This window comes from Ctenopharyngodon idella, chromosome 2, assembly GCF_019924925.1.
Source record: "Ctenopharyngodon idella isolate HZGC_01 chromosome 2, HZGC01, whole genome shotgun sequence".
NCBI lineage: Eukaryota > Metazoa > Chordata > Actinopteri > Cypriniformes > Xenocyprididae > Ctenopharyngodon > Ctenopharyngodon idella.
This window is the reverse complement of record NC_067221.1, coordinates 15,093,999-15,113,275: the sequence shown is the minus strand read 5'-3', so window position 1 is coordinate 15,113,275 and position 19,277 is coordinate 15,093,999. Positions and strand designations below refer to the sequence as shown.

The 19,277-nt window shown below is 36.3% G+C and overlaps 1 protein-coding gene across 1 annotated transcript; it reads right to left on the bottom strand.

The window, feature by feature from the left end:
- Positions 1 to 2,675: 2,675 nt before the first annotated feature.
- On the bottom strand, positions 2,676 to 12,733 carry afg3l2 (AFG3-like AAA ATPase 2). The gene is made up of 17 exons (XM_051867157.1): positions 12,516 to 12,733; positions 11,622 to 11,715; positions 11,446 to 11,526; positions 11,239 to 11,354; positions 10,482 to 10,634; positions 10,299 to 10,373; positions 9,620 to 9,744; positions 9,151 to 9,424; positions 8,921 to 9,058; positions 8,665 to 8,818; positions 6,679 to 6,786; positions 5,831 to 5,956; positions 5,630 to 5,740; positions 5,373 to 5,488; positions 5,070 to 5,270; positions 4,209 to 4,403; positions 2,676 to 4,076 (listed from the first exon to the last, which is right to left on the bottom strand). Exons 1-17 carry the CDS (start codon positions 12,606 to 12,608, stop codon positions 3,834 to 3,836), a joined length of 2,403 nt encoding a protein of 800 aa, XP_051723117.1. The 5' UTR covers positions 12,609 to 12,733; the 3' UTR covers positions 2,676 to 3,833.
- Between the last annotated feature and the right edge of the window lie 6,544 nt (positions 12,734 to 19,277).

Sequence of the window (19,277 nt, the reverse complement as noted above, 5' to 3'; positions counted from 1 at the left end):
GTCGACGCCAAACTGCCTGAGTGTAAACAAACCAGCATGGCGGACCGTACGCGGCTTATGCTCATTTATAATCATTTTTATCGCCAAAGGTGCTTACTCCTTGCTTATTTGAAAGAAACGGAGGAGGAAAAACGGCGCATAAGGCAAGAGAAGCTGTTATACCTTTTATTTTTATTTTACCGTGTACTTGCATAAACACCGCATCCGTAGGGGCTGCCATTGTTGTTTCGCGGGCTATGTAACATCAGAGCGCGGAAATGGGAGTACATCGATCTAGTACGAGGTCACGGGTTTGACTGCCGCTCCAGTGCACTTTCACGGGTAGAAGGTTGGGAAAAACACGGGTTACAGGTTGCCTGGAACGCGGCATAAGTCCCGCCTTCTAAATAAGAGCCAATCGCCGATTGGTAAAGTCATCACGTTAATGCAGTGGCCGTTAGAAGCTCCGGTTGCGCATGCGCATTAGCTTGATCCAGCCTGAAAAATGCTGTTTTTTGTCATGATTCGAGCGTTTAGAAACAAAATTCACGAGACAGTTGTTGTCAGATTTCACTGGTGATTTCATATATGAATTTTAATCGAAAGCTTGGTGAACAGCTTTGGAGAATTTGATTTTTTCCCCATTCAAAGAGTGAGCAATTGCATGCCCGAGAGGCGTTTCACAGATGGCCGCCGATTGAAACGACTTGTCTTAAAGGGACTTTGCTTTTACTCAGCAAGGATGCATAAAATTGATCAAAAGTGACAGTGAAGACATCTATAATGTCAATAAAGATTCTGATTTCAAATAAATGCTGATCTTTTGGACTTTCTCTTCATCTAAGAATCCTGAAAAAAAGGTTCACGGTTTCCACAAAAATGTCTGTTTCCAGCATTGATAATTATAATAGATGTTTGAGCACCAAATCAGCATATTAGAATGATTTCTGACAGATCATATGACACTGAAGACTGGAGTATGAAGAAAGGATTCTTTCCAAAACATTAAAAAAAAAAAAAAAAAAAAATCTTTTCAACCCCAAACTTTTAAAATATATTGTAGCTAAGCAATTGTTACCTTAGACACCCACAGCAAAATAAGTTCTTCAAGACAAGTATACCTATCTATACCTACCTTATAACCATAATGCCTAATAAAAACAATGTGTAGTCATGTACATGGTAAAGGTCATGGTTTAAAAAAACACACACACACACCTCGATATATTAGAAGATATTTTAAAGTAAGTTTCAACTGGTTTTTGTCCATACAGTGCAAGTCAATGTGATCCAAATACAACATTCTTCAAAATTTCTCATTTTGTGTTCCACAGAAGAAAAATGTTTGGAATGACATGAGGGCGAGTAGTATTTTTTATTTTGGGTGATCTATTCCCTTTAAATGTGAAGTGTGTCATTTCTGTGGCACATTTCAGAATTGCAAAAATAATGACTTCCAACACTTCTGCTATAGTTTAAAAACAATAATTTTGGCGCTACTGGTATAGAAATTACACACTTCACTTTCAAGGAGGATGATTTGACCTGGCCAGGAAATGGTACATGTGAGGTCTGCTAAATTGAACACACAAATGTCCAATTTCCTGTCCAGGTAAGATCAGTGCAAACAGTCTAACATCATACAGCTCACCCAACATATACAGGGACAAGGACAAATGGTGACTCAAAATCTCCTTTGACTTTTTAAAGCACTTTCAGTATGATTTTGACTCCAGCAGTTCCCACATTCCCGAGGCGAGCTGCTAATCTATGCAGGTGATGTCACAGTGTGGGGAAGACTTTCATTTAGTGCTGAATCAGAGGAGACAGCGAGGGAAGCCTCTTCATGTTTGCCTAGTCTAAATGTGGACATCCTCCCCGGCAGGCGAGAGGCTGATTCATACTGCTGTTTAAACGGAGCGCTCCAGTAAATGTTACGCCATTGGAAGTGGGCTGTGGTGTATTTTTGAACGCTTATCACGAACACTCATCACGAACGCTCGTGTGAATACAAAAAATGAAGCCCATGCTTTCTTTGAACACATTACCAGATTCCCATGGGGGCGCTGCAATTGTTGAGAGAAAAACTATGATCCATATTTGCTTCCAGCAACAGTTCAAAACAAAGAGTGGAATTTATCCTCGTTAAAATCTCAGGGCTCCAGACAAACAAAATGACAAGAGTGCCATCGGCCCCTAAAAGGAAATGTGTAGGAGCCAAATGACTCCCTTTTTTTGACTAGAATGCTTTTCTAGTTGTATTCAGTATAAATTTGTTCTAATTTGATGCAGTTATAGTATTATTATAGTATTTATTAATTAATTAAACAGGCCAGGGGGGGAAGAGGCCACCCAGTTACACAAACAGCCAGTTAGTCAAATTCACAGCAACAGTTTCCAGTTCATTTCGAATCAATATAACTAGAAAATTACATCTGTGAGGAAGTCAGTTGTGAACTCATGAACTAACTAATGAGCAAGGGCTGTTTTGTGAATCTTTTTGGTGGAGTCAACAAAAAGAACCTTTTCATAAGAGTTGTTTTCAAAGCTTTCCTGTTCATCAATGCCAACTAGATTTTTAATTTTTTTGTTTCAGTCTGGAGCTGTGGATCTCGTAGCAACTTGAAGTCCATGACCCAAACAAAACAAGCCATTTCATGCCACGCATAGAGGTATCAAGAACTAAAGAAAAATAATTTAAAGTTCATGTAGATTTATTCAGGTTTTCGAACATGTTCAAAACCTTTTTCACAGAACAAAATACACATTTAGATGCAATATCAAGCGATACCTGCTGAAGTCACAAAAGGACAACGTGTTCTGTTCTGTTTAAACCCTCAAAGATTGTTTTGTGATTTGTATTTGTACTGTAGAATAAACACTGAATCTCAAAATCACCTTCATAAGCTCATCATCAACATAATGAACTACTTACTGCTCCAGCATTTGTGTATGTTTGCATCCTATTTCATTACAAATGCGACTTATTATGCGACAATTTCGAATTGAGCTAGTTTAATCAATCTGTATCATGGAGAGCAGCTGCCTGGGCCATAAATGATCCAAATAAACTTCAACAGAAGAAAAGACATCAAAAATCTCTGTCATTCAATTAAAGGATGTGATCATAAACTGCATAAAATAACATTGAAACCAAAGGCTGACACCCATGCCAGTACAAATCTGTCAGAGAAAAGAGTATGTTAGTTAACACGAATGACTTTGTGTACAGTTCACAACATTCATGATCGGATATTTCAGTCTTTTAGACAGCCAGTAAGCAAGCAGCACTGCAAAAAATAGCTTTTAAAAAGGTCACGAAATTTAGGGTGGTTTTGAACTGGAATATCAACATATAGAAAGAAAAAACACAACCTGTGCATGTCACTGAGGCAAAGCTTAAAAGTGATACAACATATTTCCTGTTAAATGTCAAGATATGTGTATATATATATATAGATATATTGTATGTCTTCTTGGTCATTGATAGGTAAAATTGAAATGACTAGAGAGAATATTTCTTGACAAGCTATAGTGCGCTTTAGCCTTGAGCTGAACTGATTTTTTGGCTCAAATGTCACATAAAATACACTTTACCTTCAACAGAATATTTTCTGATCCTTTTCAAAGCTGTTTCAATTTTGCTGAAACACAATTAACTTCTGCACATGAAAGTTTGTATTTCATAAACACCCTACTGTACACTATAAGTCCGATACTTACTACAGTAAGAGCCCTTAAATCATGGCTCTCCTGAAGAACAGGGTACTTGCCTCAGTGTCCGTGTCAGACAAGCGTTTCCCATCTCATAAATAAGTGCTCTGACCCTTTAGGGTCACAATCAACAGATGTCCTCAGAAGGGCATACCACCAGTGATCTGTCGGGCCACCTGCTCCTCTGTACTCTCCTCCTTCTCGCTGCCGCGCTCCTTGTTCCAGTCCTTCAGGCCCTCTGGCAGTGATGTGTCCTCGTCCATGCTCCCAGTTCCCTCAACAAACTCTTCATATGTTGACTTTTCAGCAAACGGCCTTCGGCCCAGAAGCTCGACCATGTCGTTCTTATCCAGCACCTCCTTCTCCAGTAGACGCAGTGCCACCTAGTGGTGAAGAGGGAGAATTACTGTTGTTAAGTTTCACAGTTGCTCTCTGTACACAGTTCTTTTGACATGATGATGTGATAAAAACGAATCAATGTAAAACACATTGATCTTGGTAATGGCCTGCCGTACCTTCTCCACCTCAGCCTTCTTCTCCGAGAGCAGCTGATGTGTGCGCTCATAGGCCATGCTGATGAGGTTTCTGACCTCTGTGTCGATGAGGCGTGCTGTGGCCTCGCTGTAGGGCTTCTCCAGAACCATTTCTCCCTGTCGTGGCAGGTCAAATGAAACCTGCCCTACCTTTTCATTCATGCCAAACTGCACAATCTGTAGATGGAAGAGTAACAATTTTCAGCTGGGGGTCTGTGGACTGATATATAAACATACCATAATTTAACCCCCAATTTTTTTTTTTAAATATTCCATATACATTTTTTCACCAACTTTATTTACCATAGCTGTTTAAACAATAAAAATATACATAAAACAATGCATATATTGATAGATAGGTCAAAAGTTTTTGAACGGTAAGATTAAATTTTTTTAAAAGAAGTCTCTTTTGCTCACCAAGGCTTCATTTATTTGATATCCAAAATACAGCAAAAACAGTAATATTGTGAAATATTTTTACAATTTTAAGGAACTGTTTTCTATTGGAATATATTTTAAAATACAATTCATTCCTGTGATGCAAAGCTGAATTTTCAGCATCATATATATATTATATATATATATATATAGTGCTGATTATGATTACTGGCTTTTTTTAGTTAATTTTGATTTTACAAGCACTGAAATTTGACTCATATATTTATTTATTTATTTATTTACCCACCCATCAAATGCATTTTTTAATTCTTAAGGAATGAAAAAAAAATGACAAACAGTATATCCTATCAAATGCAAATCAAATAGTAAGAAATCATCTGTTTACTATGTATGAACCACCAATGATACTTTCCAAACAGGCAATCATATAAATGTCTGACCTACCTGTGCATAGGCACTCTGTGTCACCTTCTTCAGGTCATCCTGTGCCCCTGTGGTAATGCGGCCAAAAAAGATCTCCTCAGACACACGTCCACCCAGTGTCATGCACATCCTGTCCAAAAGCTGCTCCTTGGTGTAGAGGTACTGCTCTTTAGGCAAATACTGGGCATAGCCCAAACCCTTCCCACGTGGGATGATGGACACCTGAAATGACCAATGATATGACTGAGTACACTGAAAAAGAACAGTTTCAGTGCAGAGCAGTATCAGAGTATTAAAGTACAGGTGAGTAAGTGGGAGTTTTACTTTAAGCAAAGGGTCAGCGTGCTCAAGAAACCAGCCAGCTACAGCATGACCAGCCTCATGGTAAGCCACTGTCTTCTTCTCCTCTGGCTGCAGCACCTGTGTCTTCTTCTCAAGACCTAAACATGCAGAGGTCTTATGATTATATGAACTTCACAACAAAACTATGCATGTGGTCTAATATAGTAATATTACATTTTGCTAAAAATATGTTAAACAAAATTAAAGTGCAATTTTCAGATTTCATATCTGTCACTTACCCCCAATTACTCGTTCGATGGCTTGCTCAAAGTGTTTTTGGTTGATGGCGTCAGAAAGATGGCGAGCTGCAATTAGCGCAGCCTCGTTGCACACATTAGCGATGTCCGCACCTGTCAGAGAAAAATCAGTGAGCAGTGAAGCTCAGTTTACAGCTCATAAACAACTTTTGAAAACCAAATGTATAAAAAGTCTTTACATGCCTGAAAAACCAGGTGTTAGAGCAGCCATTTTCCTTGCCAGACTTTCTCTGTTCAAATCTGCATCCAGCTTTAGTGGTCTCAGATGGACTTTGAATATAGAGGCTCTGCCTTTGATATCCGGTGGCCCTGCAATCATTATGCATTATATAAAATTTACATTACCATTTGAAAATTTGATCTTTTTTAAAGAAATTAATATTTTTATTCAGCAAGGATGCATCCAATTGATAAAAAATGACAGTAGAGACATTTATAATGTTACAAAAGATTTCTATTTATATAAATGCTGTTCCTTTGAATTTTCTATTCATCAAAGAATCCTGAAAAAAACTGAATCATAATTTTCAAAAAAAAAAAAAAATTAAGCAGCACAACTGTTTTCAACACTGGATAATAGTAAATGTTCAGCAAATCAGCATATTAGAATGACCATGTGACACTGAAGATTGGAGAAATGATGCTGAAAATTCAGCTTTGCCATCACGGGAATAAAATAAATTTTAAAATATATTCAAATAGAAAACAGTTGTTTTAAATTGTAATAATATTTTTACAATATTACTGTTTTTACTGTATTTTTAAACAAATAAATGCAGCCTTGGTGAGAATAAGAGACTTTCCCAAAATATTAAAAAATCTTAACGACCCTAAACATTTGAATGGTAGTGTATAGTTATTTATAAAACAATAAATATATTTTTGACAGAATAAATTCACACTTAATGAGGAAAATGTTTTAATAGGCTGCGATTAAAGTTCCCCAAAAGTTCAAAGGATAAACTTTGAAATCTACTGTTAAAAAAAAAATAAAAAAAATTTAAACACTGACAGGTGACAAAAACTCTTACCGATATATATCTGTCTATCAAAGCGTCCAGGCCTCATCAGAGCTGGATCTAGAATATCCGGTCTGTTGGTGCCTGCCAGCACTACAACATTGGTAGCAGTGTTAAATCCTATACAGGAGAGAAAGAGATATATATTTTTTATTTCCAACTTTAAATATTGCTATGGTCCTACACACGACAGATTTTAACGATCTAAGCGAATCCACTTTTGCTAGTTTAACGACAGGACAACGACAATGGTCGGCGTGCCCGGCGCATGGTCTAAAAGGGTTGTCCCTATTCTCCTAATGAGTAATGGGTGTGTTTTGGGCGTAACGTTCAATAAACCAATCAGAGTCTCATCTCCCATTCCCTTTAAAAGCCAGCTGCACTCGTGCCATGGCAGATTCGCTATGTACATGGCGGAATTTCCAAGCGGAAAAACTGAACGCTTCTCTAGTGAGGAAACGGATCTGCTTGCGCGCGAGGTTAAAGCGCGAGCAGACCATCTACGAGACAAGCCAGATTCCACCAAAGCATTTTTATCTTTATGCACACAATAATAATCTTTTACATTGTAATCCTTTTATACTGTGTTTCAAATTATTATGCTAGTGACATATCAGTAGGATTTCAGTTCAATAAATTGCTGAATAGATTTAAAATAATTGCTACAGATTTGAGTTTTTCTAAGAAAGTGTTTGTTTGTTTGTTTATTTATCCATGTCTTTTTAGATAACTAGTATCAATCTCAGACAAAATAGTTTGCCAGGTACTTAGGTAAATGGAAACCCTACTTAAAGATGTTGTTCCACATTATTAAGCAAGTCACAGTTCTCATGCAATATGGGGAGGAAGATAGATCTTTCTGAAGATGAAAAGCATGAAATGGTGCAATGTTGTGCAAAAGGCATGAAAACAACTAATATTGTGTGAAAACTGAATGGAGATTATTGAACTGTCATAAGATAATAAATGTAAATGTTTCTCTTTGTGAGGCTTGGTTAGTGGTGGCTGAAATGCATCTTTACGCACAACTGCCAGCCTGCATGGAGAGCTTCTTGAGACTCCAGAGACACCAGCAGCTTCAAATACCTGTTTGCTGCTCAACACTGGCTTTTTTTTTTATAGCTGCCCTTTTAATACATTTAATTTTTTTGACAGGAACTTTCCTTAATAAGCCTTTATCTGGCCGAGTTCTGCTGTGCTCTAAATCACTCACAAATCTTATGATAATTCAATAATCTCCATTCAGTTTTCACACAATATTAGTTGTTTTCATGCCTTTTGCACAACATTGCACCATTTCATGCTTTTCATCTTCAGAAAGATCTATCTTCCTCCCCATATTGCATTTCCATCTACCTAAGTACCTGGCAAACTATTTTGTCTGAGATTGATACCAGTTATCTAAAAAGACAAGGATAAATTAAAAAACAAACACTTTCTTAGAAAAACTAAAATCTGACTGTTTATTGTACTGAAATCCTACTGATATCTCACTTGCATAATAATTTGGAACACAGTGTATTTTTAGTATTTGGCATGTTTGTGTGCTGCTGCGCGTCCCTGTGTGTGTAATAAGCAGAGTGTACGCATATAGGCGCATATTACTAACGCGCTCTTTAAATAACAAAACAAATATTGCGCCATTGACTTTAGACCAGGTTTCAGTTGGTCAATGGCGCAGTCTATTTCAGTTGCCTCAAAATAGCAACATGCCAACAAATGGCACAAATGGGTGCACAAATGGGGGCAAATGCATTTGCTATTTAAACAACATGGCGCAGAACATGAAAATGATGACGGCGTCGGGCTGAAACTAGCAAAAAATACTTGCGTCACGCCGCATTGTGCCGGATGTATGATAGGGCCCTTAGAGTTTGAGACTAATAAAATACTCATAATTTGAATACGATTTATGACCCTAAGAAATGACAATGTATAAGAGCACCTAAAATCAAAGCATTACTCGATCATGGAAACTACTGTATTTCAGATACAAACCATCCATCTCAACTAGTAACTGGTTGAGTGTGTTCTCTTGTTCACTCTGTCCACCGAAGTTGCCTCTTCCTCTCTTTCTTCCAACAGCATCGATCTCATCTATGAAGAGAATGCATGGGGCATTTTTCCGAGCTAATACAAAGAGATCCCGAACCTACCCAAAAAGAGAGTGTTTTAGTCACACTGTGAACTAAGTTTGTTAGAAAGCATACTGAAGACCATAAAGCTCATAATAAGATACAGAAAATGTACTTACCCTGGCTGGCCCAACCCCTACAAACATTTCTAAGAACTCTGATCCATTCACAGTGATGAAGGGGACATTGGCCTCTCCTGCAGTGGCTTTGGCTAGTAAAGTCTTTCCTGTGCCCGGGGGTCCAGTCAAAATAGCCCCCTAAACAAGAAGATTAAACTTTCTGTTGAAATCTCAGTTCACTTTTACTAAAATAGCCAGTTATGCAATGTTATTTAAAAGTCTTGTGCTACCTTTGGAATCTTGGCACCCAAATCCTGGTACTGTTTTGGGTTCTTAAGAAAGTTAACAAATTCCATAATCTCCAACTTGGCTTCCTCACAGCCTGCCACATCCTTGAACTTGACGTCAATCTCGTCTCGTAGTACTTTGGCCGTGGTCTCACTGACGCTGAAGAGCCCACCCATTCCTCTCCCCGGCCGCCCTGCCCCGGCTGGCCCTCTCCTCAGCATGAACAGCAAGAATCCAATGATCAGTATGGTGGGCAACATGCTAAGGAGGAACGACCTGAAAATGACAGAAGAATAAGACTAAAATTAAAAAAACTAAATTGTGCAGCATTTTAACCTCAGGACTGATGATATTTGAACAAAAATCAATTTTGATATCCTTTCCTAAATTATTTTTTGTCCTATCTTTAAATGATCTCTAAATTGCTTCCATTAGGAAATGTATAGTTGCACATTTAAGTCAATATCTCACCCATCACTTTCTGTGGAATAGACCACCGGCAGTCTGTTTTCTCCTTCAATACCCATCTCTAGCTGAGCAGTCTCCAGGTTCCGCTCAAATGTGTCCACGCTGCCGATGTTGAACCACACATATTGCTGTTTGAAGAAAGGATCACATAGGATTCTTTTTATAGACCTGAGAAATGTATACTATATACATACAGTACCGTTCAATAGTTTGTGGTCGGTAAGAATTTTTTCATGTTTTTGAAAGAAGTCTCCCTATTATCGTGCTCACTAAGGTTACATTTATTTGGTCAAAAATACAGAAAAATAAAACAGAAAAATTGTGAAATATTACAATTTAAAATAACTTTTTCTACTTTATTTCAAAATTCTTTTTTTAGGATTCTTTGATGAATAGAAATTTCAAAAGAACACCATTTATTTGAAATCAAAATCTTTTTTAACATAATAAATGTCTTTACTGTCACTTTTGATCAATATAATGCATCCTTTCTAAATAAAAGTATTAATTTCTTTATTAAAAAAAACAAAATAATCGTACTGACCCCAAAATTTTGAACGGTAGTGTATATCAGCCTTTCAATCTGTGCTGGCTGATAGGTATGATTATATGGCCATTGCCTTGATTATCAATGACTATATAAAATAATAAACATAACTGTAAAATTCTCCTAAAAACTCACCCCATCAACTGGAGTTTTACCAGGGGTAAAGATGACTTTTACATATCGCTTGTTTACAACCTCTAATCTGTCAACCTAGAAAAGATAAAATACACAATAAATTCACAGGTCAAAGTTCAAGTGTAGCTAGAAAGAAACATCAAACAACATTAATTGAAAATACAAATCAAATATAATACATACCACTCCTTTAGCAAGATAACCATTTACAAAGTCTTTCCAGGTGACCTCCCTTCCTCCATCTCGAAAGAAGAAATAATATGTGACAGCTGCCCAGAAGGCCGTTCCACAAAGGAAATACATGCGAAACTCTTTATCGTCCCACGGCATATCACCCTGCATGAGAGTGACAGAGAAATAAGAGCCTGTATTTAAAATCTGAACGAAATGGAAATTCACTCTATGGATGTTATTAATTTTTTTTTTATTGTAAACGATTCATCCATGCATAGGTTTCATTTTTTTTTAAAGAGCATTTTTTAAAGAGTTTTTTTTTTTTGACCTTGTTCAAATTCAAAATGTCATAACTCGATCTTCCGGTGAAACTGAAGACTTCTCTCATTTAGTCTGCTTAAACACGCCCCTCTCTTAAGACTGAAAACTTGAATTCAGAGCCTTCGTCCAATCAATAACTGAAGGACAGAACCAAATTCATCTTTTTTTCGATAATACTTAACTAATTGGATGTACAAAACAATACGAAAGAAAATATCTGTCGCTACTTCTGTTACATTGCGACTTTTTTGAAGAGGCACTCTGGGAAATTACATGACATGCATTTCAAGATATTTTTCAAAACCATTTAAATTTGAATTTAGTTTTAAATCAATGAAATATAAATTTATGACATCTACCTCAGTAAATAGAGTAGTAAACAAGCTTTTTAATATGTTACAATAAGCCTAATATTACAAATAATAGTTACTACACAATGTTTAACCTTTTGGAGACGGCTGTACCAAGTGGATTCATCTTTCCGCCCCCCTCTTTTTCCTCCTCCTCCTCCACTACCTCCACTTCCACCAGCGGTCTTCTGAGCATTGGCTGGTTTGGGCTCTGGGTTAAAACAGATATAGAAAACAGCCATGTTGAAGGGCATCATATAAAAGCCAATTAACATGCCTAATAAGCTTATGAGAGATATTACCTTTGACTTCTGCATTGGATGGCTTGGGCTCACCGTTTTTTGGACTACCATTTTTATTATTAGGGAAGTATTTTTCAAATCCTTCAATGCAAGAAGACAAAACGTTATTAGCAAAAGAGTCTAGGAATGACCAACCTTTGAGCACCTCAATGTCATAATTCATGTGATTCCCACACCTTTGGGAGGTTTGGAGCATAATCTTCTATAGGTGCCCAAGACCTGAGAGAGCAAGGAACTTCTGCCTAGGACAATTTGTCCAACACCCTGAACCTTCAAAGGCAAATACATTGAGATGATCAATATAAATAATCACAACTGCTGAACAACAGACTGCTGTAAAATAAAAAAAATATATATATACTCAAAGCACATTTGGTCCCACATATTGCCACACTGAAGCCATTTGGAAAACATCTAGGGTTCCTCAAATATTATGTTTCAAAGCCTTTCCTTGGTTTACTGAGAAAACACCGTGACATTGACAGTGTTCGTACCTCTTGAAGGAACTTACGGTTTACTGCCTTTTTAAGAGTCTCTAGAGAGTTTTGCCAGTGAGGCTCAAATGCCTGAAGTATCTTTTCAGTGTAAAAGTGCTTTTAAAGATTATGTCATTTGTAATTTTACCCCATTGGGAATTATGTAACTACTATTTTCAACAGCCACTATGAAAACAAGCAGTGAAATAATAAGGTTCTTAACTGTTTTTATATCTATAAAAACAATGTTTACATGAATTACTGAAACATTAGACAAGCAATGCCGAGCCGTCAACAGGACAGACTGATGTTTTGGACACTGTCTTCGTTAGATTTGACGGTATAACAGATTCAATGTGAAAAACTGTGACATAACAAGAGCTAAACGTGTTACCCAACGCAATGTCACACAGGCCGAACCTTGTTTACTAACAACCTCTCCGGACTAGCCTATATCACTGCAGTCTGCAGCAGACAAGACAAACCGATGACACGAACAATAAAATGCGCAACATCAGATCACAGTATTGAAGGGGGTGATGCGTTCATGGATGATGAAAGATCCAGAGAAATACAGTCAAGCAGCACATTTACCGATTGCACACGGTTTGTTGATCTGACATTTGGCAGCAGAGCGTGGAGAAGGTTCCTGCAGCCTCTTGACAGATGCAGATATCGGTGTGCCATTATGGCACTGTGCGCTTGTGACTCTGATCAATACACAAAACAAGACATCGGACGAAAAGTTTTGACAACATGAACTTGAAATTGACTGCGGTCCATTGCGATTTACTTCCGGTGCACGCTGGTGATGTAAATAGCTATAGTTAACCCTCTGTGGTCTGGCGTTATTTTCCTGCACTTCCTCTTTATTCTTTTTATTCTATTAGTTAAATGTGTCATTAACATTACATTGAATAAATTAAAACAGAATCCAAACCTCTTCTGAACATGTTTTCAATTGCTGAAATAAACATCATTTTGATAGCCTAATTTTATTATTAGCCTTACATTATTTACTATTATATAATACGCAGTGAAGTTTATTTTGAATATACTCAAGTATAGCTTCAAAGTGTACGTTTTTTTTTTTTTTCTTTTTTTTTTTTTTTTTACATTTTAGAGTCATTAAATATTTTTTGTAGACTATAAACTTAAGTTTTGAACTTTTTTATTTCACTTTTTAAGAAAAAAAAGAAAAAGCTATGATTCCATTTAGGAATCATATTTCATATTCATCTTTCACATAAAACATGAATTTAATAGTCGTACAAAAATACAGAAATGTAAAGAAGATAAAAAAAAATAGGCGCGATATGGTGAAAATCTAGCTTACGGGATGATGACGTCATGACATCAGATTTGTAGCCAATGGGAAAACATTTCAATCTGAAATGTTAGTCAATGGGAGTTTTGACATAAATTGTTTTTGTTCTCATTATTAAAGGGTACTGTTTTCACTGAATAACATACTTTTTATTGTTAAAGAAAGATACAATTGTTCTATCTCATTTATACCAGAAGTGAATAATTTGGGGAACTGTTTGCAGCATACTCCTATTTAGGACAATTACAGAAAGACTGATAATGTTAAGAGAATTACTTATTTTTTCTCTCTAATCCATTTATTATCTGTATGGACTGTGTGGCCAAATTTAAACATGGCCCCAGTGTTTCTTCAGAAGGGTCGTAGCAGGGTCACAGTAAAGGACAGAGCGAAACACTGTCAGTAATGTGTTCCAAAGCATGAAGCAACATGTTTCCCGAAGTCTTTGACTTGGCACTCCATCTTGCCCAACTGGAATGGTCACATTCTTGTTGTAATGTTAGGTTTTCTCTGTTTTGGGGGCCAAATCCTCTAGATTAAGTTATAATGAAAAATATGCTTTTAAAAATGTTCCTCCAGTTATAGACCCTTCATGTCTATAAATACAGTATAAACGATCAATATACAAGACTTTTCTTCTAAATAATGTTACTTTATCTGAATGCAGCACAGTGTTGAAATGTAAACCAGAACATTTTGTTGACTTATTAAATCATCAGCATATAGAAATCTGTGTAACAGTAGCACAGTAGAAGGTTTGCAGGTGGTTAATGTTACGAAAGAGCCTACGCAGGATGATAATTTTGTGAGCATTCCATGCATGCCTACATCCTACAAGCTCTGTTCCATAGTATCAGTAACATTCATTTCAGTTTCAGTTCCTCTAAATTCACATATAGAAACTAAAATGAAGGAGTGACCTGAATCAACAATCAACACTTTTATACACAATATATGTAATATGTGTTTAAAAAAGTTATATTGTGTTTTTCAAAAATGTTCAAAGGTAGGAGTTTCTAAAAGTAATTGAGACTTCAACGGTAAAAGACTGTAAAATGCGACAGTAAAGACTAGTTGATTGTTTAACAGTACAGTAAAATTCTGTTAAATTTACAGTTTTTGTAAGTGAAAAAAACATTGCACAACATTCACAAAAAAAGTGAAAAAAACATTGCATAATTAACAGTGAAACACATTCCCAGAATTCCCTGTGTTACACTTCACATTTGATGTATTTTCGATTAAATAACTATATTTTTTCAAATAGCTTTTTTTCCTAATTTGTTATGTACATTTTTATGGTACAATTTATGGTTTATTGTTAATGTTTTTTTATGGTACAACCCCATTTCCAGAAAAGTTGTGACATTTTGTAAAATCCAATAAAATCAAGAATCTGTGATTTGTTCATTCTCTTTAAACTTTATTTAACTGACAAAAGTACAAAGAAAAGATTTCCAAAGTTTTCACTAACCAACTTATTTGTATTTTGTAAATATAAACTTATTTTGATTTTGATGGCTGCAACACGCTCCAAAGAAAGTTGGGACAGAGGCATGTTTACACCTTTCTTTTTAATTACACTTTTTAATCACTTGGGAATTGAGGATACTAATCACTTGATTTGCAGGTGGAATTTTCTGTTTTCATCATTGTCTGATTCTCCTTTTCATGATGTGCCAAACATTTTCAATAAGAGGCATATCTGGACTGCAGGCAGGCCAGTCAAGCACATCCACTCTATGGTGTAGTGTCTAAGAAACCACTCAGTTGTAGCATGTGCAGAATGAGGCCTGACATTTTCTTGCTTCTCAGGAAAGATGTCATCTTGATGGCAATATATGTCTCTATATATTTAATAGTAGCATGACGGTTTCTCATGCAGTGACATCTGAGGGCTCAAAGGTGATGCACATTCAACAGAGGTTTTCTCTATTCTCTAAATTCCCTGAATCTTTTCACAGTTATTATGTATAGTAGGTGGTGAAAGACCCAACTTTTTTGCAGTCTTGCATTGAGAAATGTGATTTTTGAATTGTTTGACAATTCTTTCATGAAATTTGGCACAAAATGGCAAGACATGACCCATCTTTGCTTGCAAAGACTGAGCCTTCGGTTAATGCTCATTTTATACCCAGTCCCCTCACCAATTACCAGTTCACCTGCTTATTGTGGACTGTTTCTAAACAGTTTATCTTGGATATTCTATTATCTTTTCACTTTTCTTTAGCCTCTGTCCCAACTTTTTTGGAGTGTGTTGCAGCCATCAATATCAAAATTGGTTTATATTTACAAAATACAATTAAGTTGGTCAGTGAAAACATTGGAAATCTTTTCTTTGTACATTTGTTTGTTAAAGGCACAATATGTAAGATTTTTGGATTAAAATATCCAAAAACCACTAGAAGAGTGTTATATATTTTGTTGACTTGTGTACTTACATTATCCCAAATGTTCCCAAGAATGTTTAAGTCCAGAGAAATAAGCAATTTTAAGCAGGACACTGACCGTGTCCGTACGTTGCCTATCAATGACATGCACGTTATCCTCGATTTCCAGTTTTATTTTGTAGAAACCATGGAAACACCAAAGACGCTTTAATATATTATGTGTTTTATTAGACAGGTGAGCAACTGTTTGGATACATACATCAACAGAAAACTAATCATGTTATATAGCTCAACACAGTAAGTCTTATTGTTTAAATCTTGTTTTCTTGATTTACCACGAGTACCATGTTTTACCATGCCTAATATCGATCTAGCTTACTGCAGTGTGCAACAAGTGTCTCAGAGTAGCCGCAGAGCGAACGCACAGAGTAGCATTATAACAACTTTCAACACAAATGTATCTAATATGATAAAACAGCGCTGAGTTATCCCACATACTCATGACCGGAAGAAGCGGAAGCGCACGTCTGCGGCATAATAAAAGCTCCACTGCTCTCGATCCGTGTCGTGTGTCGTGCTTGTCTCTCATTCTTTTCCACTGGCTGTAGACGTGAAGACAACACCTCCCATGATTCCACGAAATCAAGGCGTTATCAAGCTATGCCTTTGTTTTGAATAAGCGACCTCTAGAGGCGAAAACTATACAAGTGTGCCATTAAATAAAGGTTCAAGAGAATTAATAAATCACAGATTCTTGATTTTATTGCATTTTACAAAACGTCCCAACTTTTCTGGAAATAGCGTTGTACATCTAGTGTTGGTAAATTAATGTTTATTGTTATGTTTATTGATGGTGTTTTGTATTTGTGTGAATGACACTGTGAACCTTTTATATATTAGTATTTACCTTCTCAGCTTGTGAAAAAGCTGCTTGTGATGATATTTGATTCATCATGTGACCTTCTCATCACCACCTGTTTTTGGTGGTTATCAGTTTATTATAAAGGTACAAAACAGATATTAGTATAGGTTGGAATATTAAAATTATATCAGTTAATGAAGTATGTTTTTTACTGTGACTTTAAGTTAATTCTGTAAAACCTAAAATGTTGCTACCCTATTTTTACAGTAAATTTCTGGCAACCACAGCTGCCAGTTGTTGTTTTTTTTACCATAAATTTCACTGATTTTTTTTTACATTGTGTATATATATTTATTTGTAAATGATCATATGCTATATTTCTAGCCAGTCAACTTTTTAATTTACATTTTTATGCACATTACTCTGTTTTATTAAATATGTTTTAGATCAAGCTAATCAGATTATTGTAGCCAAGGCACAAAATGCTGCCTTCTGTCTGAATTCTTACCCTCAGCCCCTTCAACATAGAGATGGATTTGGGGAATAAGGCCCCTCTTCCTGAGGCTGCAGATTGGCCTAATGTTAAAATGCACTCATCCCAGAGCTGACGCTGCTTGGAGGGTAAGCCAGCCATGAATGGGACTGCTGATTGGCACAACAGCACACAGCTATACGCATTACTGCATGACTATTGTTGTATAGGGGTCAAGCAAAATCATACATTAAGTGTGACAGATGACAAGACATTCAACATAACTTCCTAAAATGACTGAAGAGTTACACATGAATTAACACTGACATTCTTCTGCAAAGTATTTGTGCAGGCAGGTATCTTTGATATCTCAGATCTCAGCTCTGCCGGCATTCACTCTGCGTGACATGCGTTGCATGACGACAACTGGATATAATGACCGATCATCTGTGACATACAGGCGACAGGTTATTTTTCAAAAGCTGCATACTTTAAAAATTAGTAAACTTACAGCATGCATTACATAAAGCATTTTGTCTAAGAATGATCACTAGGAAGTACCTGCTAGGTCACAGTGACTTGCTGTCCTTTATGAAAATGAGCAACACTAATACTTTTCTGCTTTTTTTTTTTTTTGAATCCAGAGTAATAAATACACTGATGTAAGGTTTATACTTTATTGGAGTGCACTATTTTACACTATCACTGTCATTTACACAAATTAACACAACTTAAACATCATTTTCTTTCCTAAACCTGCAAAGGATTTTACAATAATCACAATTATTTACTGTAATCTATTGACAGTCATAGTTTTTAATTCTCTAAATCACCCTCTGAAACCTGCTTAACCCTCTGGGCTGCACATACTTGTGTTTGTGATTTACTTCACTAGAAGGTGACAAAGTTCAATACTCTGTTTGGTTTCTAAGGAAACACTGAGTTTCACAGACAAGGCTTTAGACTAGTCCCAGACTAAAATGCATGTTTGAGCTGTTTTAACTGAAAGCAACTTGTTATCTTAAAATATGTCAGTGCCATTGTTTCGTCTCAAGATGCACACCAGTAATGTTTTTTTCTAAGGCACATTTATAAAAGCTACTTAAATGTCCTAATTGAACTAAGGCTTAATCTTGGCTTAATCTAAACCCTGTCTGTGAAACCAGGCATTGAAGACAAGTGACATTACTTAAGTTCATTATATGAAGGCAAATAGTACTCAACTGAACTTAGCAGCAAACATGTTGATTGTATAGAGCAGATATGATGTTCTGATACACTTCATTTGTATTTCATGCTGTAGCCTAAATTCTAAAATATACCACAGCTCACTGAAACAATTTCTTTAACTATTTCTAAGCTTAAATCAATCACAAATCAGTTCATATGACATTGACTTTTGACTGGTTGGTCTCTTGGTCCAATCAAGGAGTGGTCAATTAATAATTCCCTTTTAACAATCTCAAAAATGACCTTACAAACATGCTTTTAATTTTGCATTGCCGGTGGGCACTTGCATACGAGGCTAAAGTGCATGGCGGCTTGTTCAGAAAGCATCTGATATATTTTACACACAAAAAAACTTGACTTGGAATGTTTGTTTTATACTCAGCTGTCACATAGCAGATATGAGATCTGCATTGAGAGCATTACATTTTGCCAGTAAAATGTGTTCCTTGATCACTATCAGTCAGCAAAAGAATTATTTGACAAAGGCAATCTTTAAACCTCCAACTACAGCAGATCTAAATGTAAACACCTCAAACCACAGAGAGCGACAATCATGTGAAATGATAATCATCACAATTAGGAAGAGACCCAATAACACTTGAATATGTGTTCCAGGTTTTATAGGCATGTTTGCAGTGAAGAGATTCAACTGTTTTAGTGCCTACATGCACGAATGATATCAGATTTAGCTCAACAGTTTTTAATGATTCCCCCTTAATTGGGGAAAAATAAAAATCCTTCAATCTTCTTTGAATTTAAAAATACAGGCATATTATATAAGCAGGAGAGAGAGAGAGAGAGAGAGAGAGAGAGAGAGAGAGAGAGAGAGAGAGAGAGAGATTCGCAATATCACTGTTGCAGGGCTACAGGACAAAACCTTATTATCATGTAATGCAAACTCATTTTTAAGGTGCAAACATAGCCTTAAAAAGTCTATATTTCAAGCCTATGTATTTTAATCCAAAGCAAACCCACTGCAGAAATGCAGTCAAGTATCTGTTAAATGACTCATATAAAAACTGCTCAAAATAGTTACATGATTAGCTCATTGCTTTCCAGCCTATAAATTATTAGT

Coding starts and splice junctions, on each gene's coding strand:
- afg3l2 (XM_051867157.1), bottom strand. CDS start 12,608: ATGGCACACCGATATCTGCATCTGTCAAGAGGCTGCAGGAACCTTCTC. Junction 10,635..11,238: donor GGTACAGCCGTCTCCAAAAG/GTTAAACATTGT, acceptor ACTCTCATGCAG/GGTGATATGCCGTGGGACGA. Junction 5,741..5,830: donor TCTAACACCTGGTTTTTCAG/GCATGTAAAGAC, acceptor TTTCTCTGACAG/GTGCGGACATCGCTAATGTG.